The sequence below is a fragment of the Manis pentadactyla genome, chromosome 11 (assembly GCF_030020395.1).
Source record: "Manis pentadactyla isolate mManPen7 chromosome 11, mManPen7.hap1, whole genome shotgun sequence".
NCBI lineage: Eukaryota > Metazoa > Chordata > Mammalia > Pholidota > Manidae > Manis > Manis pentadactyla.
In genome coordinates, this window is record NC_080029.1 from 104,260,168 (window position 1) to 104,286,349 (window position 26,182).

Sequence of the window (26,182 nt, forward strand, 5' to 3'; positions counted from 1 at the left end):
CAAAGTAAACACCACTCAAGTTCTTGTATCAATGGTTACAAATTCTAAGTAAATTAGAGTTTTATGGTATTTATTGCCATAGTTTCTTAATAAATGAATATTAGAATTACTACTTTTTTTTGGTTATGGCAGGTGAATGTTTTCTTTTTCGGTTGGAAGATACTAGAATAAGTTTGAAGTCTAGAATATAACTTTAATGGTACAGGCTAAAAATATCCTAATATGCACTGTCAATTAAGATAGTGATTCCTCAGTAAATTATAACTGTAAGAGGAAGATCAAATTTTTAAGAAATACTTTATTGTATTAGGAGTGTTATGAATTGCTAACATCAAATTTTACCCCTCTCTCCCATTTCAAAGACATCAGGCCATCTATTCAACCATAAATATTGATGTTTCACGTACTTCATAGAGTAGCTTAAACATACCAGCATAAGAAATAATTAGTATTACATAGTAATTTCCTTTGCCATAGGAATAAATGTTGGACAAAGTCTGGAAACATTTTATTTTCCAATTTGAATTACAGTAATTTTGCCACAGACTACAGCACTAGTGCATGTGTTACTTTAGACATGCTCTAAGAAGAAAACAAAAAGTTACTGTAAAAATACATGTCACCAATGTGGAACACACTCAGATTTGTATAAAAGTACTGAACTAATATCCCAAAAAGAGGTATATGTAAACAGTACATAAGGAAGAAATAGTTTTAATATGAAACAGTCATTTAAGTCACATACATCATGATAAGAAGCAGGACTTTCTTTTATAAAAGATATTTTAGCTAACAAGCATCATCTACATCATCTATAGAACAAGAAAAGTACAGGTATTTAGAATGTTTTAATTGCTAGTAATGTATTTTGATAATATATGACAAAGATGAAGCTTACTCATTGGGTTTCACTAAGAGCTTTTAATGAAATATAGACAGCCTCAGATGTATTAATGCCTGGCTTGTAGACAGCCACTTTCTTCCCATCGTTAGTTACCCCTAGACCACATCTTGGGAGATGTTAATGCCATCCCTGGCCTTATTCCAGGGATGCCTCTAAACTCCCATCAGCGCACCAAGAATTGGAGAGGTGCAGATGTGACTTCTATTGGATAAATGGAATAGAGAAAAGGGGGAAGTTGACTAAATTTTGGAAATAAGAAGAAAACCTCTGAGTTTAGGAGTACAGGAAAGGAAACTGAAAAGCCCCAACATTCTAAAGGAAATAGGGAATTTCTTTCAAGACAGCATCAGCCTATGTGATAAAACTACTGCTTCCCACAGTGCCTGAAATGTGGTCATACTGTCTGAAATCTTAGATTAATATTAAACATTCATTCTGAATAGCCTTTAAAAAAAAAAAGAAATTTGCTACCATTTTCTTCACCATATTCAGTCACATGGTGGAAAACACTTTTCCCTTTCCCTTAAAGTCTAGCCAACCACAACCACAGAAAGAACTGGAAATTCTGATTAGGTGAAAGATATGGAATTTTGAAGTACAGGGCATTAAGGAAGGGTAAAGGCAAGTTAGATTATATAGCATTCCACTGGAGAGTTCAGGATGGTTAAGAGGGCAACTGGGAAACACTCTAACCAAAGAACTTAACCTTCCTAAATCACATCAGAAAAAAAGGAAAGACTTCTGCTTCTTTCTCCCTTCTACATTGATTCAGTCCCTAAAGAAAACCGAGCGCTCAGCATGATACTATTGTTTAACTACATTATGGTTTACATGAGCCTTTATGAGCTTCCTTAACAATCTAATCATCTTATATAGAATTCTAAACCACTATTTACAAATAAACTTTGGGAGCCTGGATGCTTTTAATTAAACCTTTTCAATTTAAAAAATGTAAAATACTTCAAATGTTCATGCATATGAAACCTCTATACACTGCAAAAAAAGAAATCCAAAAACTCTCTAGAGCTCCCTTTAAAAAAAACCATTGCTTATATGTATCTTTTTACTATTAAATACAATTACTATAGTATGTTGGACAAGTACTAGCACTCTTAATTTTTCAAGACAAACAAGCTTGAAAGAGTATTAGAAGAAGACTCCTGATATTTATTTGGACGATTGAAATTGGCAGATTTCATAGTGACAAACATGACTATTGTTTGTTTCCCTACAACTAGGCAGGTTGGGTGTCTAAAAAAAAAAAACACCACAAAATTGGATTTCTTTATATTGTGTTCATCTATGAAGAATAATCACGAGTACAAGAAAATCTTGTTTTATGTACATCATCATCTAATTTGGATAACAAGAATCATAATAGCAGTACTCTCTAAAGTATTTTACACAAAAGGAAACACCAATCACAAATCTAATTCTAAGTACTCTATCTGAAGAATAACTTATTTTTCTTTTACAAGCTAAGCTGAGTCTGGTAGCAACCACAAGCAAGTGGATAAGGAATTCTCTAGTGAAATGAACAAAGCAAATTCTGAGAAAGGAACTGATGTTTTAAAACTTTGTCTGTCTGAACCTAGCTGTGGTGAGAGAGCCCGGCTGCTGATAGTTAGCCAGGTTGAACTTTGGCAAAAATTGAGAATATAGGAGAAACTCCAAAATTTCCTGCTCAATTGTGTATTTGTGTCTGTGCATATGTGTACGCACACATGTGAGATGAGGAATTTTAGTGAAGGAAAAGGTGCAATGCTATTAGAAGATAATTCCACCTGTGTGCATTTCTTTCTGTCACTGAGTATTTTTAAATGTTTAGGGCAGCTCATCACTTGTCCATCAATCTGAATAATAGCCTTTTTGGGGTCAAATTGGATAAGTTAGTATGCAGACATTCTTAGAATTCATCTCTTTCCCTACCTAAAAGCACCCAGGTAACCCTTGACTTACTGTTAGAGACAAATGTGGAATTAGAAAATAATTCAAACACATGAAAACATTCATGAACTATGACTATCATTTGCTCATGATTTGTTGTCAGAATTAACCACAGGTTTTTCTTTTGAATAATTATAGATTCTTATTTAAATAAGATGCTCTGAAGACCTAAATACTTGAACACTTACTTATTTGTAAAATTTTTAAAAACAACTACTTGAAAATGGAAAATGAAAGAAACACATTACACACCAAGTTATCTTTAGACTAGTTTGGTAGAGGTTATTTCATTTTCATAAACAAGCAACTTAAATGTAAGCAATGGATGGTTTAAGAAACTGCATAACCAGTTTTAGCAATGAGTGCAACTCAAGTACCACCATGTAAAGTATGAACTCTGAGGGCATTGGCAGGTTCTACTCAATCTAACTGTACTCAGTCATAAAAAATCATGATTTGATGCTAGGACTAGGCATACAGCATGCCGTGCATCATTTCTTAAAAATTTGCACTCATTAAGATTTCAAGAACATAACTAGGTCCTTAAACATTTAGAAAATTATGTATTTCTAAGAAAAGCTACAATATAATCAAAATGGGATTTTCAGGCATGCTAGTGAACACATCAAATGTCAGAGTCAGCCAAAACTACTGAATTTTAACCTGCTTTCACTGGTAAAGGTTCACACAAAGGAATGACTAGTATTAGAGCTTATATAATTTCTTTTCCTAAAATTGTAAAGATATATATTTTACAATTATACTGAAAATATTTTCTACTCACCTCTAACTAGTCACAGGTAAACGGAGAAAACCTTGTATTGCCTTGTACCATATGAAATTGTTGTTTTTGTAGGTAAGATTTAAAACACTATTTAAAAAATAACTTTTATTCAGTCAAAATATGCATAAGTATTAACAATTTTCTTCTAGTAGGATACTATTTTATAAAATTTGTCATTTTTTAGGCTAAATTGTTCAAATCCTCTAAATACTCCTTCTCAAATTGGAGAATTTGTTCCTTACAGAAAGCTCCAAATGATGAAAAAAGATGGTAGGTTGTTGGATAAAGGTTTGGTGACTATGATGGACATGACAAAATTTAGTAGCTCAAATTAACTTTGCTTTTGTGGCTTGTGACGCATGAGGTCAAGTGCTGTTGGAAAAGTGTGGGTTCGTGTTTATTACGCAGAAGATGTTTTTTAATCCAATTTTTCATGCATAATTTAAATTTCTTGGCACTATGTTCTTGCTGTCATTTCACCAGGGTTTAAATAGTAGTAACGAGTTACCCCTTTCGCAGATCACCATATGATCTTCACAACATTTTTGGTCACAAGATAATGATGGCACAAGTTTTGGAGGTTCATCAATTGTTCTATAAATTGCTATCAATTGTCATATGCATATTTTTTTCTTTGGTCACAGTTATGTTCTGTTCCAAAAATGGGTTTCTGCTGTTTTGAATCTGAATGAGGATACCTCAAACCATCTCTGTTCCTGATCATCTCTAAAGGGGATACTCTCAGGTCCATTTTTACACTTTGCCCAGGCATAGCAGAAATGACTGTCTGCTGAAAGGGCTTGAATTTTTGTTTATAAAGTAGCTTTTACCTGATCTCTTAATCTTTGCTTAAAATTGACTTTGTTCTCCCCTGAGGCTCATTTTTTTAAAGGTATCATTGATATACAATCTTATGAAGGCTTCACATGAGCAACATTGTGGTTATAACATTCACCCATATTATCAAGTCCCCTAGACACCCCATTTCAGTCACTGTCCATCAGCGTAATAAGATGCTATAGAATCACTACTTGTCTTCTCTATGCTATACTGACCTGAGGCTCAATTTTGAATCCAGGTCCCCAGAACAAATTTTTCAATCACCACTGAGTAGTTCTTTGCCCACAGAGCCCTCTTAAGGCCAAATTGATGTATCTACCTAGCTCATTTACAATATGTTCCAGTTTGAAATCATATTTTTAAAGTATTCACAATTCTTCTGAGGAGACTATACTGTTTATTTCTCTGGAAAACAACAAAACAACTCAGTCATTAAATAAAGTTGAAAAGTGAAGAGCATAACACTGTTATAATTCTAAATAGCATAACTAGAAACATCCTTTATATCAACTCCACTAATTGCGATCAGTTTTCAACTGATCTAATATTAGCAATTTCATGTGGTACAATCCACAAGTTTATCAACAAATACTTACTGAGCGCCTAGTATATGCTAACATCTGCTTCCTCTCTGTACAGATATACTGGCAAGACTGACTTGAAATATGAAAATCACTAATTTCAAGGACCCTAGTGGGAGAGGAATCTGGTCTTATACTCTATTTTTGAAAACATCCATTAAAATGTATGCTTTCTTCCATGTTGTAGATATATGTATTTTTTTTAGAACATGTTAAATGGATCCTTGAAAAAATTTTTGAACTAAGTGTTTAATGTGATATTGCCAAAGTTCAGCACTGAAATGTACATTTTTCAATGATACTAACTTTTAAAAGTCAAAACTTGACTACATGTGCTATATGCTATCGTGAAGCTTCAAGAGGCTTTTGTTTATGATTAACAACTAACATTTATTTGTATAGTACTGTCTAAAGCACCCTCATATACATTATTCTAATTTAAGATAAAGACAATACAAAATTTGCACTAGTAATGGAGTATTAATAAAAACTAAAAGGTAAATAATCTTTTCTGTGTGCACTTAAAAAAATAATGTAAAACATTAAAATCCTGTGTACTGAACTTTTGTAATACGCAGGAAAAAACCTCACTACAGTTAATGCCTGTGATTATGCATCACTGCCCACTGCAGGTGGACCAAAAGTTTCTCTAGTGCGCATTAACTGGACATCTTTGTCAGCCATACAAGTATCACAGCCCCACACTGCTGACGCTTCTGCAGTTAGGAGGCCATAAGCTGTTTCAGTCATTCCAGTGCAGATCCGGTGAAACCATTTCTGACAAGAGGCTTCACATAAGATGGCATCCTGGTCATCATTCACTTCATTTGTACAAATTCCACAAGGATACACTGGGTCAGAAGAAGAATGGCCATGACGGCTTGGGTGGAGAGAGGATTTATTGCTTTTTTCAGTGGTGCATGCATCTGCTGTAGCTCTAGGTTGTCGTGGCTTATTCTGTGTTCCATTTGAATGGCTGTTGTTTGTAGCTTCAGTGCTACTTGAACGGCTATTTTCTTGATTTACTGCATTGTTTCGATTGACATTTTTTAATTCGATATTACTCTGATTCACTGTGTCATCCATATTTAAGTGAGGTGGATGAGCAGAGGAATTTTGATTAGTGTTTTTGGTTGCTCCTTGACTAAAGTCTTGTTTTTGGGGTGTTGCTTTTGCTTGACCAAAAGTGTTTGGGGGAGGAATAAAAGAATGATTAGGTTCTAATGGAGAAGTAAAATTTGAATTATTTCCAGGGACAAAGTTAGATGCCAAGTCAGGGTTAGTTACTTGGCTAGCATTCTGTGGAGGGATCTGATTGAAGTTTTCAGCAGGATTTTGTCTAAAATGTTGATTAGGCATGTTAACATTCTGACTTAGTGCATTATTATAAGATGGATTTCCAAAACTTGAATTATCGTGTGGCCCAAAGTTAAAAGCATGAGGTCGATTAAAGCCCATGCCCAAAGGATTCTGGGGGAATGGGTGTGGCTGATTCCTGAGTGAGTAAGGACCACAGTATGGGGAAGACATTCTTGGAGGAACGTGAGGTGGCATCCTGAAGGTGCTATAGCCTCCAAAGCCAGGATAGCCAGGGCCAAGATAAGGATTTGACGAAGGTAGTGGTTTATAGGAAATAGTATTATAGTTGTCATCAAACGGATTAGCAGCCACTAGATGGTCTGAGTTTGGATTCGGTGGTGGAGCATACTCAGACAGTGGAGGAAAAGAAGGCCCCTGAAATGAGAATGTAAAGTAAAATACATGTTTTTGATCGAACAAGTCATTAAAATTATACTATTTCAGTAACACTTATGAGCCTAGTTTCAGTCAAAGTTCTCCTACAGTATTAAGAAAATTTAATTCCTCACTTGATCTTTTAATTCCAAATATTTATATTTAATGACAAAAATGTATAGTTTTCTTTCATTTAGAAAAGGAAACAAGGTATACTTTCCTGAGCTCACCACTGTTACTTCAAACTCCTAAAGTATTTAATCGTCAAAAGAAGGTTTATTATCATAATTTTCATTTAATATACTTGCCTACAACTCCAGAATCTTTCACTTAAAATTCTAACTAAAAATGCCTTTTATACCCCAAGTAGTCATGAAATGAAATAACAATAAACAGGATCTAAATTTTTTTCCTAGCTTAACTTCAGGGAGTAGCTATTAAAGTATTCTCAAAGCACTAAGCTCTAAGCCTCAGCCTGGAAAAATAAACTGCCAGTTTTAATCACACTGCAAATTTAACAGATGGCGGCCAAAATGTTAAAAAGTAGTCTGTACACACAGCATACTTATTCACAATGCTTCAAATAAATAAAATATAAAATATTTTTATAATAAAAAGAGTGCTTAAAATTTATGGAGAATAAATCACAAAAGCTTGTACTTAAAACTTTATTATAATCACAAGTTATACACAAAAGATGCCTCTACTGTGATTACTTCATGATACGTACATGTTACTGAATTATAATAGTTGAAGATTACTTCTGGTTAAACTTGTACCCATATATTTTTAAATCTTTTGGTAGAACTCCAGGCATCTATGCCTTTTAAATTAGATTTAAGAATTTTAATTTGTCAGCCTATACTTCCTTCTTTGCAAGATCTACTCTAGGCCTCCAGTCTAACAACAGCCAATAGTTACAGCATTAAAAAAAAAATCACTGCAGAACTTATTATTAGGTTCTGAATGAGGATAGAAAAGAAAACCTGTGGCCAAATTTAAATTTACATCAGCCTGATCACACCAACAAAGAAAATTAGAGAAAATGTCAACTTACCTGTGTATTTGTCTTGCGTTTTTTCTTATCTGGGCTTCCTAGTTGTACGCCTGGTCCTCCTAACCCATCCAGTCCACTATCTCCACCTAAAAATAAATGAATAAAACTCAGACAATAGTTCTACTTCTAAGTAATTTTATACCTCTCATTACCTTTTATAATTACTTGTTCATATGTTTACTATTTTTGTTAGGTGAAAGCAATACTAAGAGAATGTTTGATAACTTGATCTGGGTGATGGTTACATGAGTGTGTATACACATATCAAAATTCATGAGGCTGTACACTAAGATTTGTGCATTTTATTGTATATACCTCACAAAAATTTTTTTTGAAAATGCATATATTTGTACAGTTATACAACTGATATTATTTATAGAAAAAAACGATAACTGTTTATTATAGTTAACTCTGGGGCTTTGGGATAGGATTATGGGGAGTCTTTTATTTTCTATTTTTACAGTTGCCCAATTTAGCAAATGAAAATACAGTATGCCCAGTTACATTTGAATTTCCATACAGGACATACCTAAATTTAAAAATTACTCATTTATCTGAAATTTAAATTTAACTGGGAGTCTTGTATTTTATTAGCAAGACAGCTAAGCAAGCCTATATTATATATGTCTAATGTCTGAATCTGGATGTTTATAATGCTGCATATAGGTTTGTATTGTTATGTACGTCTACATAACAAAAAATTTAAAACTGGTATAAAAAAATAAAATACTAAGATTTAAAAACCTTTGTTTCTAAGTCTTCCCCATAATTTCAGCCAGAAACAGTTATTCATCTCTACTTGCCATAGTACTGTTTATTATTCTTTCAGTAAAAAGGAAAGTCTCCATTCTGCTCTCAAAACTTCTCCAGTTTGTTTCCCAATTCCTGAGGCTAACACTGTTACTAGTTTCTTGTCTATCTTTCCAAAGATAATCTAGATATATTACAGTTACTATCTTTTGGGAGGGGCGGAAGTAAACAAACGATGGCATGTATATTATACACAATGGTCTGTACCTCGCATTCTTCTTGGAAATCATTCTATGTCATTATATATAGAACTGCTTCATTGTCTAATAACTGAGTAGTAATTCTTAGTTGATTATACCATAATTCACTAGTCCCTTCCCTAATGATGGATATTTAGGTTGTTCCCAGATCTTTGCTGTCTGCAATGAAAATACATATACATCTTTACATACATGCACAAATCATACTAGAACTGGAATTATGACATCAAAGGTATGTGCTTTTAATTCTTAAAAATACTGTCAAAATACGACAGTGTGTATTATTTTATCAACAGTGTATAATCAAGCAGTGCAAACACTGGAATGTAAATCTAAGATAATAAAAAAAGTTTATCAGTGGAATTTTTCCATTAAAAAACATATTATGCATAATTATGAGCATATACAAAAATAGAATAAAATTATGTACACACATAGATATATATGTGTAATAGAATAATAAGTAAATAGATACAGTGAGTTGACAGAGGAGACCTACACACATGTGGATTCTGAGAAAGGGATATTTAAACTGAGACCTAAAGGATGACAACAAATCTCTCCTGTAAAGAGCAGACGTAAGAGCCTCCAGGCAGAGAGAACATGTGTAAAGACTCTTAAGTAGAAAGAAGCTTGATATGTTTGAGAAATTTAAAAGAAGTCAGTGTGTTAAGGGACTGTAGAGAGTATCTCTTGAAGAGGTTGAAAACATAAGCAGGGACTTTATAAGAGGAAGAGAGCAATGTCCCTTTGCTTTCTCCTCCCCTTTCTCCTCTTTCTCCATGTGCAAACATCAAGGAAAGGCCATGTGAGGACACAGCAAAAAGGTGGGCATGTGCAAACCCAGAAGAGAGCCCTCACCAGGATTTGAATTGGCTAGCACCTTTATCTTGGACTTCTCGGTTTCCAGACTGTGAGAAAACAAATTTCTGTTGTTTAAGTCACCCAGTCTATGTCAGTCCAAACAGACTAATATATAGAGCCTTGTAATTTAATAAAGTGATTTAATAAAATAATGTTTAAGTTTTTATTAAACATTACATTAGTAGTAAGTAGTGCTGGGAATAAACTGGTGCTAGGATGGGGTAGGAGCAGGGAGACCAGTAATGATATCTTTACAACAGTAGTTCAGAAAAAGAAATGGTACATGGCAACTAGCAGAAATCAATGTGTTGGAGATAGTCTCCACATAACAAAAATACAAAGCAGATTTCTCGTAAGTGCTTATTTAGGGAAGTATAAGTACTATGGCAGGGAAAACTATGACAACAGAATTGAGTAAGGATTCTGGATGTTAAATTAATATTTAAATATAAAAAAACCTACTTATATACAGACTACAAACAAGATAAAGCAGAAGAGCTTTTATTTACAGGAACGAAACTAAAAGAAAATAAAGTAGCTAGCAATAAATTCAAGAAATGCACAACATCAGCATAAATTTTTAAAACTTTTTTAAAACGCCCTACTGAACAACACAGAGGAAGATTTCAAATAAGTAGAATGGTATTCCCTGGCCAGCCATCTAGAACAAAATAACCTTTTTTTTTTTAACCTCACATATTACCCCGAACAGCCTTGTTGTGCCCTCCTCAGAGACAACACGAGGTGTTTGAGTCCCAGGCCCATGGGGCCAATTCTCCAAGCCCAGAGGCATTACTCCAGACTAAGCAACAACCCTTCTCAGAGGTCTGAGTTTAAACTCCACAGGGTCCCTATGAGTTTACATATTCTAATAATTCTGACCTCTTTCCCTTGTCCCACAGCCTTAGAAATTATAGCTGCTTCCCACAATTGATACTTTAGTATCCTATTTTGCCACTTCAGTTTAATATCTGTTAACAATACTTAATATTAAAATTTTTCTTTTAGATGTAACTGGAACGGTTTCTGTCTTCTGACTAGACCCTGATTGCCTGATGCATATCTCAAATCCCACCAGCTCATGCTTATGTTCAATAGATTTTTGCCTATATTTTCTTAAGAGTTTTATGGTTTCATGTCTTACATTTAGGTCTTTAATCCATTTTGAATTTACAATTGTGTTTGGAGTTAGATGGTAATCCAGTTCTATTCTCTTGTATGTAGCTGTCCAGTTTTCCAAACACCAGTTATTGAAGAGAACTATTTTTCCCCATTGTATATTCATGGCCCCTTCATCATACATATACTAATTAACCATATATGTATGGGTTTATATCTGGGTTCTCTATTCTGTTCTATTGAACTATGGGTCTGTTATTGTGCCACTACATACTGTTCTGATTACTGTAGCTTTGTAGTAAAGCTTAAAGTCAATTCCAGCTTTGTTCTTTTTCAAGATTGCTTTGGCTATTCAGGGTCATTTGTGGTGCCATATGAATTTCAGGATTATTTACTCCAGTTCATTGAAAAATGCCACTGGTATTTTGATAGGGATTGTGCTGAATCTGTAAATTGCTTTGGGTAGGGTGGCCATTTTGACAATATTAATTCTACCTATCCATGAGCATGGGACAGATTTCTACTTATTGCTGTCTTCTTCAATTTATCTTCTGGGTGTCTTATAGTTTTCAGAGTAAAGGTCTTTCATCTCCCTGGTTAGGTTTATTTCTAGGTATTTTATTCTTTTTGATGCAATTGTAAATGGAATTGTTTTCCTGATTTCTTTCTGCTAGTTTTTTGTTAGTATATAGGAATGCCAACAGATTTCAATTTTGTATCCTGCAACTTTGCTGAATCTAGTTATTAGTTCTAATAGTTTTTAGGTAGAGTCTTTAGGGTTTCTATATATAGTGCCATGTTATCTGCAAATAGAGGCAGTTTTAATTCTTCCTTACCAACTTGGATACATTTTATCTCTTTATCTTTTCTGATTGCCCTGGCTAGGACCTCCAGCACTATGTTGAATAAAAGTGGGTGAGAGTGGGCATCCTTGTCTTGTTCCTGATCTTAGAGGAAAAGATTTCAGCTTTTTGCCATTGAGTATGATGCTAGCTGTGGGTCTGTAATATATGGCCATTATTATGTAGAGGTATATTTGCTCTATACTCATTTGTTGAGAGATTTTATCATGAATGGATGTTGAATTTTGTCAAATGCTTTTTCCGCATCTATTGAGATACCATATTGCTATGTAGGTTTTTATCCTTTTTGTCAATGTGGTGTATCATACTGATTGATTTATGAATACTATACCATCCTTGTATCCTGTGAATAAATCCCATTTGGTTGTCGTGATGGATAATCATTTTGATGTATTTTTGAATTTGGTTTGGTAATATTTTGTCCAGCGTTTTTGCACATATGTTCAGCAGGGATACTGCTCTATAATTTTCTTTTTTTTGCAGTGTCTTTGTCTTGTTTTGGTATTAGAGTTTTGCTGGCCTCACAGACTGAATTTGGAAGTGTTCCCTCCTCTTCTACTTCTTGAAATATTTTAAGGAGGATGAGTGTTAGCTCTTCCTCCTAGAGGTTTGGCAGAATTCAGCTGTGAAGCCATCTGGTAATGGACTTTGGTTTGTTGGGATCTTTTTTTTAATTACCAATTCAATGTAATTGCTGGAAATTGGTCTATTCAGATTTTCTTCTTCTTCCTGAGTCATTCTTGGAAGGTTGCATTTTTCTGGGAATTTTCCATTTCTTCTAAGTTGTCCAATTTATTGGCATATAATTTTTCATAGAATTCCCTAATAATTCTTTGTGTTTCTGTGGTGCCAGTTGTAACTATTCCTTTTCTGTTTCTGATTTTGTTTGTGTCCTCTCTCTCTTATTTCTTGATAAATCTGGCTAGGGATTTGTCTATTTCATTTACCTTCTCAAAGAACCAGCTCTTGGTGTCACTGATCTTTTTTCTATTGTTTTATTTTTCTCTATTTCTGCTCTCATCTTTATTATGCTCCTCCTACTAACTTTGGGTTTCATTCATTCTTCTTTTTCTATTTTCTTTAGTTGTGAGTTCAGACTATTGGGATTGTTCTTGTTTCTTGAAGTAGGCCTATATTGCTAGGTACTTCCTCTTAGAACCACTTTTGCAGCATCCCACATATTTTGAACTGTTGTATTTTGTTTTCATTTGTCTCCATGTATTTATTGCTTGATTTCTTCTTTGATTTATTAATCCGTTGATTATTTAGAAGCATGTTGTTTAGCTTCCATGTGTTTGTGAGTTTTTTTTGTGTAATTTATTTCTAGTTTCATACCATTGCAATCTGAAATGATGCTTGATACAATTTCAATATTTTTGTATCTACTGAGGCTCTTTCGTGTCCTAATATGTCATCTATTCTGCAGAACATTCCATGTGCACTTGAGAAAAATATGAATCCTGCTACTTTTGAGAGGAATGTTCTGTATGCATCTGTTAAGTCTAGATGATCTAGTGTGTTGTTCAGTGCCTCTATTTTCTTATTTATCTTCTGTCTGGATGATCTTGGTCCATTGACACAAGTGGTATGTTAAAGTTCTCTATTATGAATGAGTTGCAGTCTGTGTCTCCTTTTAGTTCTGTTAGTATTTGTTTCACATATGTAAGTGATCCTATGTTGGGTGCACAGATATTTATAATGGTTATATTCTCTTGTTGGACTGATCCCTTTATCATTATGTAATGTTTTTCCCCATCTCTTTTACTTTCTTTGTTTTGAAATCTATTTTGTCTAATACAAGTATTGCTGCTCCTGCTTTTTTCTATTATTTGCATGAAATATCTTTTTCTATCCCTTCCTTTTCAGTCTATGTATGTCTTTTAGTCTGAAATGAGTCTCTATTGTAGATGGCATAAAAATGGATCTTCTTTATCTATTCTGTCACTCTATCTCTTTTGATTGGTGCCTTCAATCCATTTACATTTAAGGTAGTTATTGATAGGTATGTAGTTATTGCTATTTTATTATTTTTTTCATTGTTTTTGTAGTTCCTCTCTGATCCTTTTTCCTCTCTTATACTCTTCTCATTATTTGATGATTTTCTTTAGTGTTGTGATAGAATTTCTTTTTAAAATTCTTTGTGTGTCTATTATAGGCTTTAGGCTTGTGGTTACCATAAGGTTCATAAATGTTTTCCTAAATATATCAGTCTATATTGGGTCAATTTCAAATACAGTTTAAAAGTACTTTTTTTCTTCTTCCTCTATACTTTATGTATTAGATGTCATAATCTGCATTTTTTTGTGTATCCCTTGACTGATTTTGTTTGGTTTTACTACTTTTGTTTATTTCATACTTGCTTGGTTAGTAATTGATCTACTACTTTTACCATGGACTTATTTTCACTGATGCAAAATATTTAGGTGTAAGAACATTTCTATCTACAGAAGTTCCTTTAACACATCCTGCAAAGCCGGTTTAGTGGTGTGTAATTCTTTTGATGTTCGTTTATTGAGTAAACTTTTAATTTCTCTTTCAGTTCTGAATGATAACCTTGCTGAGTAGAGGATTCTTAGTTAAAGGTCCTTCTGTTTCAATATGTTAAAATATTTCATGCCCCTCCCTTCTGGCCCATGAAGCTTCTGCTGAGAAATCTGCTGATAACCTTATGGGGTTGCCTTTATAAGTAATTTTTTGCCTCTCTCTAGCTGCTTTCAATACACTCTCTTTACCCTTAATCTTTGTCACTTTAATTATTATATGACTTGGTTTTGTTTTCCTGTGGCTCCATTTGTTAAAAGATCTCTGTGTTTCTGGGACATGGGTGTCTATTTCCATCCCCAGATTGGGGAAGTTTTCAGCAATTATTTCTTCAAGGAGACTTTCCTCTCTTTTCTGTCTCCTCCTTCTGCTACTTATATAATGCAAATATTGTTTTGTTTGGAGCTGTCTCACAGCTCTCTTAATCATTTTTTCATTCCCAGAGATTCCTTTTTCTCTCTGTTTCTCAGTTGGTGTTCCTGTTCTAACTTCCATCTTATTATCTCCACTACTTGCAGAAATCTACTATTTATTCCCTGCACTGTATTTTTCATTTCAGTTACTCTATTCTTCAGCTCTGAGTGGCTCTTTTTCTACTCTTCTCTTTGTTGAAATCCTTCCTGAGATCGATAATACTTTTCCACAGATCTCTAAGTGTATTTGTGATTGTTACTTTGAAATCTTTATCAAGAAGATTGGTGATCTCCATTTCATTTCATGCTCTTTCTGGTGTGTTATCCTGTTCTTTTGCTTGGAACATATTCCTCTGCTCCTCATGTTGCCTGGGTTTCATGTTTCTTCCTTTGTATTACATAGATCTGCTATGCCTCCTGGTCTGAAGAGTGATGGCTTCGTGAAAAAGGCCTCCTGTGGCTCCCAGAACCTCAAGAGTCTTTACTCTCCAGTGTCTGGTTCTCCTTTGGGGTGGAGTCATAGTTGCTGTTGGTGGGCTGTGTGTGGGCAGGGCCACCTTTCTGCCTGCCCTGCAGTGATGGCAGTGCTGCTGGGCTGACAGGGTGGGTGGGGTGGGTGTACAGGGGAGTGCCACACAGGGCTGGGCTGACAGCAAGGAGGAAGGAGTGTTTGGAGCTTGCTCCCTCAGGCAGCTCCCCCATTGGGCTAAGAGAGGGCCAGAAAAGCTGGCGAAGCCTCCCTCTGCCTGCCAGGCAGCGAAGTCTGAGCACTGCTAGGGAACAGGCCAGGGAGGCACACAGAGAAGTGCCTCAAAGCTGAGCTGCCAGTGAGGGGGATTGAGCATTTGGGGCTGGCTACCTCGAGCACCCATCCAGTTGGGCTGAGGGAGCGTGGGGGAAGTGTGGTCCACCAACCTTTATTTTATTAAGTTCTACCACTTCAAGTACAGGTGAGATATTTCTTTTTGTCCTGTACATTATGGATTCTTCATCTTCTACATGTTTTTTTTCCTGCATGTTGAGGTTTTTTTTTTTTTGCTCACTAGTTTGCTATAGTATGTTTGCACAGATCCCATGCTTTTATTTTTATCTTGCAATTTTGCCCAGATCTTTTAATCGCACTAATTTAATATGGGTGACTTTTTGACTCCCTTTTATTCACTTCTAAGATTGTTTATTTGGCTTAGGTGGTATTCTGCATCTATGAGATAATCATATGATTTTTTTATGATCATGCTTTATTTCATCCTTTAAGTAATTTTAGTGTAGAGCCCAGCCTGACATTCCTGGAATAAACTCAACTTATTAATTTTTGTATGAATGTTATTTTTATATGACTTGATATTCTCTTGGGAATGGTTTCCTATATTAGTAACATTCATCTATTGTATTTTCTTGGAACAACCAGGCTCTTTAATTGACATTTTGTCAAATGTACATCTACCTAGTTGAGGGGCTCAGTAACCCATTCACGTGGGGGGATTCCACTGTGTACCCTGATTCAGTGTGTATCCCTGGAGCCATCTTTACAGTTAGAGACAGCCAGTCCTTTAAAAAAACAAACAAAAACAAAAACTTTCTGTTTCACTCATTTTTTTCCTACTCAAAGGAGTGAGAAGACAAGAATACTAATTTAATTTGCTTCTCTCCAGACTTCGGATTATTAATGAGAATTCTCAAAATGTGGTAAATCCCCAACAGTTTCCAAGGGGAAGAGGTTATCCTGGAAGCCTCCAAGAGTTCATTTTACACTGCGCCAGGTTTGCAGTATTGGGCTACATCACTTCCCTCATTTGTTGCTGTTATTGAACATTTTTGCTGTGTTTAAAAAACTGTTCTGGTTCATGTCACTTGGAATTAAAAAAACAGATTCTGGTAAAATAGCTTTGTTCTACCACCTTAATGTAGAAGTCTATATCTAACTATATGCTCTTTCACACAACCTTCATAACAAACCTATGTAGCAGGTAAGTTATCCCCATTTTAATAAAAGAAGAAATGGAATACAAAGGAGTCATACAAAAGCAGCATTGATATCTAAAACTAGGGTTTTTTGTTTTCTTTTGCTTTTAAGTGTATGATAGAGGTTTTTGAGATATTCAATAGGTTGTGCAACTATCCATACTATTTAATTCCAGAACATTACCATCACCCAAAAAGAACCCTTGTACCTGTTAGCAGTTATTTCCCAGTCCCCTAATCCCTGACAGTTGTTAATCTACTGTCTGTCTATATGGATTTACTTATTCTAGATACATCATATAAACAGAATCATACAATATGTGGCTTTTGTGTCTGGCTTCTTTCACTTAGCATAATGCTTTAAGGTTCATCCATGTTATAGCATGTGTTAGCATTTCATTCCTTCTTATGGCTGAATAATTTTCCGTTGTATGGATATACAGCATTATGTTTATCCATTAATCGGTTGGTGAACGTTCATATTGTTTCTACTTTTAGGCTACTACAAATAATGCTGCTACAAACACTTATGTACAAGTTTTTATATTAATGTATGTTTCCAATTCTCGGGTTTATACCTACGAGTGAAACTGCTGGGTCATATGGTATGTTTAGCATTTTTGAGGAACTGCCCAACCGTCTTCTACAATGATTGCACCATTTTATGCTTCCTCCTGCAAAGTCCAGAGGTTCCAATTTCTTCACATCCCCCTCAACATTTATTTTATGTTTCTTTTTTAAATATAGCCATCCTAGTGAGTGTGAAATAGAATCTCATTGTGGTTTTAATTTGCATTTCCCTATTTACTGATGACGTTGAGCATCTTTTCATGTATTACTGACCATTTACGTACATCTTCTTTGAAGAAATGCTTAATCAAATTCTTTGCCTATTTTTTATTAGGATTTTTGTCTTTCCTGTTATTAACTTGTAAAAATTCTTTATGTATTCTGGATACTATACTCATAAAGTACATGAGTCCTGTGCAGAAAAAGAATTAGCAATGGTCTTAGAGGTCAAATAATAAAGTGGTTATATAAATAAACAAAGGTGCCTAACTTCAAAGCCTTGTCTTTTCTAATGTCAGGGGTATGTCTTTATAACAAACGTATAAATAGAAAAAGTAATTCTTAAAAATAAAACAATTATTAAGAAATTATTCTCTAATCTCTAATCTAGAATATGTAAATTACTAATCACAGATTAAGACTATGGAATAATTGTAATTTTACAATTAAAATGCTGTAATTTAAAGATTGACAAAATGTACTCTAAATGGTTAGTATCTACCACCTCTGCTCCTTTCAAAATTTAATAATAATTTCTTGTATTTAGTATAAGGCAAAACTCTGACATTTGGAAGCATTTAAATAAAATTATTTTTAAGTATCTGTGAGCAAAACCACCTAAAATTCTTTTTTCCAAAACTAAGTTTTATGGTATTAATTTTTTACTGTAAGTCTAACATTTCCCTCCATAAAACAAACCTTCAGGTTCCCACTGGCCTCTACTGCCCCACTTACTATTCATCTAAAGAGTTAACTACTTTCAATGGCTCTGATTCTTGGCCTTATCTAGGCTGCTCCTGCAGTTATCTGTAATACTGGTGATCTCTCTCTCTAAAATGTAATCAGTAATGTTAGATCACATTCATTGTCCTTAGGGCTAATCAGAATACAAGCAACAAGAGTCTCTATCATTCTAGCTTTTTAAAAGTGAAGTAAGAGGTCAGAATGCAGTAAAGGGGAAAGCAGTGGTTATAAAGCTAATTATTTTGGTTTCCTAAATAACTTTGTACCAAAGCTTCTGTCTATGTGCTCTACATACCTGCTGCTGTTAACTTTACAAGGTAAACCATGACTTTTCAGCCAGAAGTTGAGAGTTGGTAGCGCCCAGACCAAAAAAGGGGAATGTCAAAGCTTACTGTAACCCTGGCCACTCTGATCCTTTTATTTGTTAATACTTAAACTTCTCATCTTTTCAAGCCTACCTGTCCAGTACCTTCTTAATGCACAAGGGAAACAGTGGGAAAGGGTGGTGTCAAGAATGGAACAAGAAAGCTTTCTCATGGAAAGAAAGCAAATCTTATCTATGCGTTATCACCCTATATTATGCCAATCAATTTCAATTAAATAAAAGCATACCCTCACCACAAAAGCAAAAACAAACAAGTGGGGCTATATCAAACTAAAAAGCTTCTGTGCAGCATAGAAAACCATCAACAAAACAAAAGGCAACTATTTGCAATGGGAAAATATATTTGAAATAATACAGCCAACAAGGGATTAATATTCAAAATATATAAAGAACTCATACAACTCCAGATAAACAAATAATCCAATGTAAAAATGGGCAGGGAAACGAATACACATTTTTCCAAAGAAGACATATAGATGACCAATAGACACATGAAAAGAATGAAAAGATGCTTAACATCACTGATCATCAAGGAAATGCAAACCAAAACCACAATGAGATATCATCACAACTGGTAAGAATGGCTACAACAAAAAGACAAGGCCTCTCTTGCTCCTTCTGCATGTTAGGACACGAAAAGAAGACTGCTCAGGATTGGTCCTTGCATGACACCAAATCTGCTGGTGCCTTAATCTTGGACTTCCTGACCTCCAGAATTGTGAAATAAGTTTCTGTTGTTTATAAACCCAGTCTCTGGTATTCTGTTATAGCAGCCTGAATAGATGAAGACAGTGCCTATTGGCTTGGCACCACTGGGCCCTCAAATACTAGTTTTCATTTTGTTTTCCTCTAGATTAAACTATACCATAAGCTCATTTCACTTCAGTTTCTATAGTATTTAACATCCTATCGAAGTATCTAATATCCAGCAGTGTCAACATGCTTCGTGGACAATAAAATACCAGTTTTTTATAACAGCACTGAAGTTTGGGATATAATGTCAGTTTATCCTATCATTTACTATGGACATAAACATCTTAGCTAACAGTTTTGTCTTCACCTGAAACACATACTTCTATAAAACTGGTCTCTTTGGAATGGAAATATTTTGAATTAATATGTGACTATAGTATTATCTAAATTCCATTAAGCATTTGGTGAAATGGCTTTATATGACTGAAATGAAAGTGCCATTATTTCCTTTTAGAATGCAAGGCAGAAAGCATCCACTATGTGATGCCCAGAACCTTGATCAGTCTGGACATGTGATAAGCATTAAATTCAGAAAGCCCTCTACATCGATGATTTAGGTTTCAAACATTTATGGTTCCTGTGCCAGCTGTTCTTCCCAAACTAATGATCTTTGTATTACTGAGGTGCTGAGGTCTAAGGTTGCTCGCAAAGAGCTTAGGAGGGTTAGTGGATGATATCCATGAGTGAAGCTCACTGTATACAATACTTTTATCAAACTTACTTCATTAACAAAGTCAGCCAAATTATAAGCAAAAAACTTCAGGAATCATGGAGAATGAAGCTGCAGACATTCACAAAAATCATGTGATAGTTTGTATATCTTTTCAGCAAAATTGTGAAATCTGAGAAGTTTCTGCTTTTATAAACTTTGTTTTTGTTCAGTTCTCCCTAGAGAGACCTTTCATTTCTATTCACTTTATACCTACTAAATCAAAACAAGGAAGAATATGCTGTAAGTCATTTACTTATTGATTAAATATACCCAAAAGTGAATATGAATCACAGTACTTATTATATATCTTTTAGACTTCCTATGTCTGATTTTAAAAGTAAATACAGATAACTTACAATGTATCATACACTGTTCTAAGTGCTTTATATATATTAACCCATTTACTCTCTCAGACAACTCCATGAGATAAGTACCATTATTATCCTCATTTTACAGCTGAGAAAACTGATGCACAGAGAGGTTAAGTAACTTGCCAAGGACCACAGAGCATGGATAAGAACTCTGGCCCTTGGGCTCCAGAGCCAAAATGCTGTAGGTACTGTTTCTCAATATTGCTATTAGCACATCTATAGAGATTGGGTCTAGGAAAGGAGACTTGAAATCACTCTTGACTATACCTTACTGCTAACCTTTAAGGTAAAGATGACTTAGACTCCTTGAGTGGCCTGGAATAAGAGTGTTAAAAGAGATAATTGTGCATCTTCTCAAGAGGTAACTCCTCCACACCTCTGGGGGAAAGAAAACTAGTAAGACTAGATACCCGAAGTTACTAAAATCTCTTTGTTAACACTCATCAAATTAGATTTCAGAAACATTTGTTTAGCTTCTGTAAGTATAGAAATAAAAGTAATAATTCCTTACTGTAAGGATCCCATAATCCAGAGGAAACAATGTTTTTCTTTTTTTGAAACTCTTAAATTTAATGTGATAAACACTATGCTGGAAATGAGCACAGGATGTTGAAGGACCATAAGGAATTCCCATCTAATCTTGACCGAGGCAGGCATGTCAGGGAAGACATCCTGGGAGGTTTCAACTAAGGTGATGCTTTGAAGATGAGTATCTTACCAAAGGTGGGAAAAAAGAGGACATACCTAGCAGAAGGAACAGAATGTGCAAATAAGGTTTAAAGGCAAGAGAGATCATGATGTCTAGAGAGGAAATGTATTTCAGAACTGGAGTACAATACGAAATACTAGAGCATTTTATGGAATATGAAGGATGGAGGACTAAGGGGTGGGCCTGGGCTAAATAAAAAGGTTGGATTTTTATCCTAAAGGTAATGGGGAACCACTGAAGACCTTCACAAAAAGGAGTAACTCGTATTTTGGGAGCACTGTACAATGAAACTAAAGTGGCTAACACTTTGGGCTCTACAGTTTAAGTTCTAGTTTTGCCACTTACAAGATTAATATGTCACATAAGGACACATTACTTAATCTCTCTGAGAATCAATTCCTCACCTGTAAACCTAGGATGATAATAACATCTAACTCAGAAGGTTAGAGAGAATTAAACAAGATGACCCATTTAAACTACTTAGCAAACTGCTCAGTAAGTACTCAATAGGGGTATTTATCACCAGGAGTAGCAATGTGGAAAATGGATTCAGAGGTACAAAATGGGAGGCCAGGTAAATAGTGAGAAGGCTACTGTAGTAATAACAGTGGGCTATTGTAATAATCAGAGATAAGCAAAAGCTGAACTAAAGAACTGGTGTGGAAAGGTCAAAGAAATGATGGGCTCAAAATATATTAAGGAGACAGATATTTTCGGATTTGGGAATAGTGTTCAGTGGGAGTAGGGGATGGGTTTGGGTCATTGGATAAATGACAGTCACCAAAATAGGGAATATGGGAGAAAGAGTATATGGGACATCTCACAAATACCTTTCATTCAACACATTAAAAACAAAATTCATTTATCTGCCTCTCATAAACCCACTCTTCCTTTTTATATATCTGTGACACCATTCTTTTACAGTTTTTCTCCTCTACCTGCCTGGCTACTCGTTCATATGCTGCAATGAACACCTCAACTTCCTTCTTCATCTCTAAGTTTCTGTCTTCCTCCATTTTTTTTCTCCAAGACTAACTCTTCATTTGCATTCTTGATGCTATTCCCCTTCTTTCCTCTGCAGAGAACTGATTTATGAGAATAGGAGCCTTGTCTGTCTCATCCCCAGCTTTTGGAACATTGAGTGACACACACATGTAGTTTAAAAAAATGTATTAAGTGGTTTATTAATGAATTATCCTCTGTTGCCTCTTCAGTTTCTCCAATCTCTCTGTATACATTGGGTCCTTCTGTATGTCTATAAATACATTTCAGTTTTTTTCTCAAGGGAGAAAAAATAAACTCAAAGACACCTATACAAAGTTTTTCTGGACTCTGTATTTCCAGGCTATTGGCTATGTCTGCCTGTCTACCACCAAGCTTCTTTTAAGTCACATCTTTATCACCATGAAATATGGTTTTCTCCCAAAGTGCCTTCTCAAAATCTTTACTGACTTCCTAGACCTTCTCATCTCTCATCCTCCTTGAGGCTCTTCCTACATCATATAACACAAAGGAACACTCACCACTTCCTAGAACTTCTCTCCAGAAGGCTTTAAGGATAAGTTTTATGTTCCTGTATTTCCTGTATTTGATCATAGCACTTATCATGCTGTTCGTAACTGGCTACTTATTTATCAGTATCCTGGACTACACTGAAAATTTCTTGAAGACAGGTATATGTCTTATCAACATATTCCCACTGTCTGTCACTAAGATTGTCCATATATATTTTGTTGCATAAGTGAGTGAATACTGTCATCAGATTAATACCTAAGAGTGAAGAATGGGAGTGTTGGTTAAAAAAAAGGATGACAGTTAACATTCTAAGGAAAAAGGGCAAGTTAAAGTATGAGGGGCTATGGATAAAGCACCTGCATAAAGATACAAATGAGTTACTTCATGTATTCACTCATTCACTCATTTAGTATTGACTGTGGGTAAGGCAATTAGGGAAAAAACAGAAAGACAATCAGGATATTGTACTTATCCTCATGGATCTGTCTTATAATCAAGATTGGAGGATTTTGTGGTGATAAGACTGGCAGAAAATAGGAGTCACATATTTTGTCACTAAATAGCATTTCTGAATCTAATATTAAAATATCAGGAAAAGTTTGGGAGATCACAAATCAGCTTCTTCTGGGGCACTCACCTTTTCAATTTAGTTATACAAGCAGTTCTCAAACCTTAGTGTGCATAAGGAACAACTGGGTATTCTGTTAAAGATGTAAAGAAATCTTCCAGACATCCTGATTCTGCGGGTCCTGGAATCTACATTTTAAAATAAGTATCCCAGGGGATTATGAAACTGTTGTTCTGCAGAGTATACTACTGAGTATACTGTAAAGTCCTTAGTCATTCATGTTGTCATAATTTTGCCACATCTGAAATCACACAATTTTAGTAACTTTTAAAAATTGAAATTATACGTGTGTGTATCTTAGTCTTTAAGCAACAGGTATGATGCCTTATATTTTTTATAATACACATGAAATAAATACATAATAATTATTTAAAAGCCTGTCTGTATATATCAATGGATGGGAAACAGTTCTTCAAGAGTTTATGCTCTGCAAGCACCACATCCTCTTATAAAATCTGATATTATAAATTTCAATGAAAAGTTCCAAGGCAGTGATATTCAGCAGACTTGTGCTTCAGAAGAGCTTAGGTAGATATTCTACTATCTTTTCTGGATTATAAAATAGTCCAAAAATGTTTTATAAATCAATTTTCTAATTATTACAGAACTTATTAAGAAAACCCTTATTCATACTGACTTTTTATTTTAGAAAAGTCTTTTGTTTTTTTATTCCAGCACTCAACTCACAAAATATTCTTTAGCTGACACCTCAGCCAAATCCCAACAGCTAAGACATCGAACTTAAAAGCAGCAGTTACAATAAAATGAAGATAGATCTGTGCTCTTGACCCATAATTTTAAAAAACCCATCCATTTTATTCAAAATTACACTGATCAAGACTGATAATAGAGCTCAAAGATATAAATTTGATAGCTCTCTTTCGTTTCCTTCATCCCCAAAGTAATTTATGATAATAGGCAAAATAATATAGTAAAAACACCAGAGGAATAATGGTATCTCAGAGGGGTTTATTCCTTCAAAGTTTTGGCAACTCATAACCACACACAGAAAAACAAGTCGAAATAGAAAACCTTCACTGAATGAAAGATTGTGTTGATATTAAGCCTTTACAAATAATCTGCTTTAAATTTGTTTTTGCTTAAATGGCTAAGAAAGTCGATCTCGATCTAAATATTCAAGTGGATGATACCACATTGTCACTATCACAAACTAGTTCTATATACTTAATCTCAAGCCACATGGGACAAAAAACATGAATGACTGTCATCTTTGGTCTCTATATGACTTAAGCCAATTGGAAATTTGCCTTTCTACTTACTGATTTTATAAAGCATTTTACCCTGTCTAGATAAAAGGATTATTGCAACAGCCTCCTAACTAACATCCATTCTTAAGCCCTTGTTCTCTACAGTCTGTTCTCCACACAGCTGCCAGAGAAACCGTTAAAAATGTCAGGTCACTCTTCTGCTCAAAACCATCTAGTTCTTATCTCAGAGTAAAAGCCAAAGGCTTTTAAATGGCCCTCAAGGCCCCCAATACACAATCACCCTATCCTCTAGCTCAGCTCCTACTACTCTCCCTTTGCTCACTCCACACCAGTTACAATAACTTTTTCACTGTTGCTTGAATACGCTAGGCAAATTCCAGACCCTGGGCCTTTGCACTTGCTGTTCCTCTGGTCACGGTTGCTCTTCTCACAGGTGTCCACATGGCTCTGTTCTATCACTTACTTTGGTTCTCTGCCCAAAGATCTTCCAGGTGAGCCCTCTTACATAAACCATACCTCCCCACCTCCATACGTATTTCCTAACCACTTTCTCTGCTTTGTTTTTCTCCATAAGACTTACTATTTGACATTCTATACCTTAGTTATCATTTGTTTATCGCATAGCGGTGTGAACTCCTGCTGAGTGAAGACTGGTTTTGCTTTGTTCACTGCTGTATTCCAGTGCCAAGAACAGTGCCTAGACACACAGTAGATGTTCAGTAAATATTTGCTTAATTAACAAACAGTATTACTTCAACTTTGGGACTTTCAGCCTTCACCCTATTAAGAGCTGTAAATAAGAGCTGGAGGATATCCCCAAATCCAGCCACTCCTTGGCGTCTTTGAACTTACATGCATTATCTTTTGTCTGGTATAGCATTCCCCCTGATTTATTCTTTCATAGTAAGGCAGCAAGAAATTTCCTAACTAGTGTGCAAGGAAGAAGCAAACCAATCACATATAAAACTGATTTCAGGTGATTTGATTCTTATCCATAAGCCAAGAAAGAAAATGCCCTTGAATTTATATAGTGTCTCCTCTTAAACCTAAGGAAAATAAGCTGTGTATCTGTTGCCTTTGGGAGGATGGGGGGTGGGGGAGGGCCGGGAGAGACGCGAAGGCCCCGCACACCTTCTCCGAGAGCGTCAACTCTCGTTCAGCCCAACTTACTTTTTTGGGGGTGGGCACGGTTCGTGGTCTCTGCCAGGGGGTGTTTCTTTCTTGCCCTTTGAAAGGGCGCCTATTGTGCTGTGTCGCGAATTGAGGTTAGGTGGGAGAGGAGCGGGGTATGAAGGGATGCTGAGCGCGGCTTCAACTGCCTCTTAACACAAAGTCGGGGAGGCGAGGGCTCCGCGAGGATGTCTGGGTGGCGAGCGGGCGCCGGGGCCGCGCGCCCCCCACGGCAACCTCGGCCCGGGGCGCAGGCGGGGCGCGGGCTGCGCGGAGTTAGGCCCGGACGGAGCCCCGTGGCCTCGCGGCGGCCCGGCGCGCAGCCCCCGCGCACCCCGCTCGCCCCGACCCCCTCGATCCGGCGCCCTTCCCGGTTACCTCGAACTCTCTTCAGCGAAATGGGATCCTTCTCCTGTTCTGCTGACATTACAGACCGCAGAGCATGACTCCCCCCAGGCCGCGGGAATTCGGTCTCTTTGATGCTGCGGCGGCGGCTCCTCCTCCTCGCGGGGCCGCTGCGGCTGCGAGGCGAGCCTCCGAGTCGAGGCGCGGCCGAGG

General features: G+C 35.8%; 1 protein-coding gene across 1 annotated transcript; it reads right to left on the reverse strand.

Annotated features, from left to right (window-relative positions):
- Nucleotides 1–496: 496 nt before the first annotated feature.
- On the reverse strand, nt 497–26,134 carry PYGO1 (pygopus family PHD finger 1). The gene is made up of 3 exons (XM_036919420.2): nt 26,003–26,134; nt 7,848–7,933; nt 497–6,790 (listed from the first exon to the last, which is right to left on the reverse strand). The coding sequence occupies exons 1-3, from the start codon at nt 26,049–26,051 to the stop codon at nt 5,666–5,668; spliced, it is 1,260 nt and encodes a 419-aa protein (XP_036775315.1). The 5' UTR covers nt 26,052–26,134; the 3' UTR covers nt 497–5,665.
- Nucleotides 26,135–26,182: the final 48 nt, after the last annotated feature.

Bases quoted from the DNA above. Each gene is read 5' to 3' on its own strand.
- PYGO1 (XM_036919420.2), bottom strand. From the start codon at position 26,051: ATGTCAGCAGAACAGGAGAAGGATCCCATTTCGCTGAAGAGAGTTCGA. The intron at 7,934-26,002 runs GTAACCGGGAAG...ATTTATTTTTAG, and splicing joins TTCGCTGAAGAGAGTTCGAG to GTGGAGATAGTGGACTGGAT. The intron at 6,791-7,847 runs GTAAGTTGACAT...TTCTCATTTCAG, and splicing joins AACGCAAGACAAATACACAG to GGGCCTTCTTTTCCTCCACT.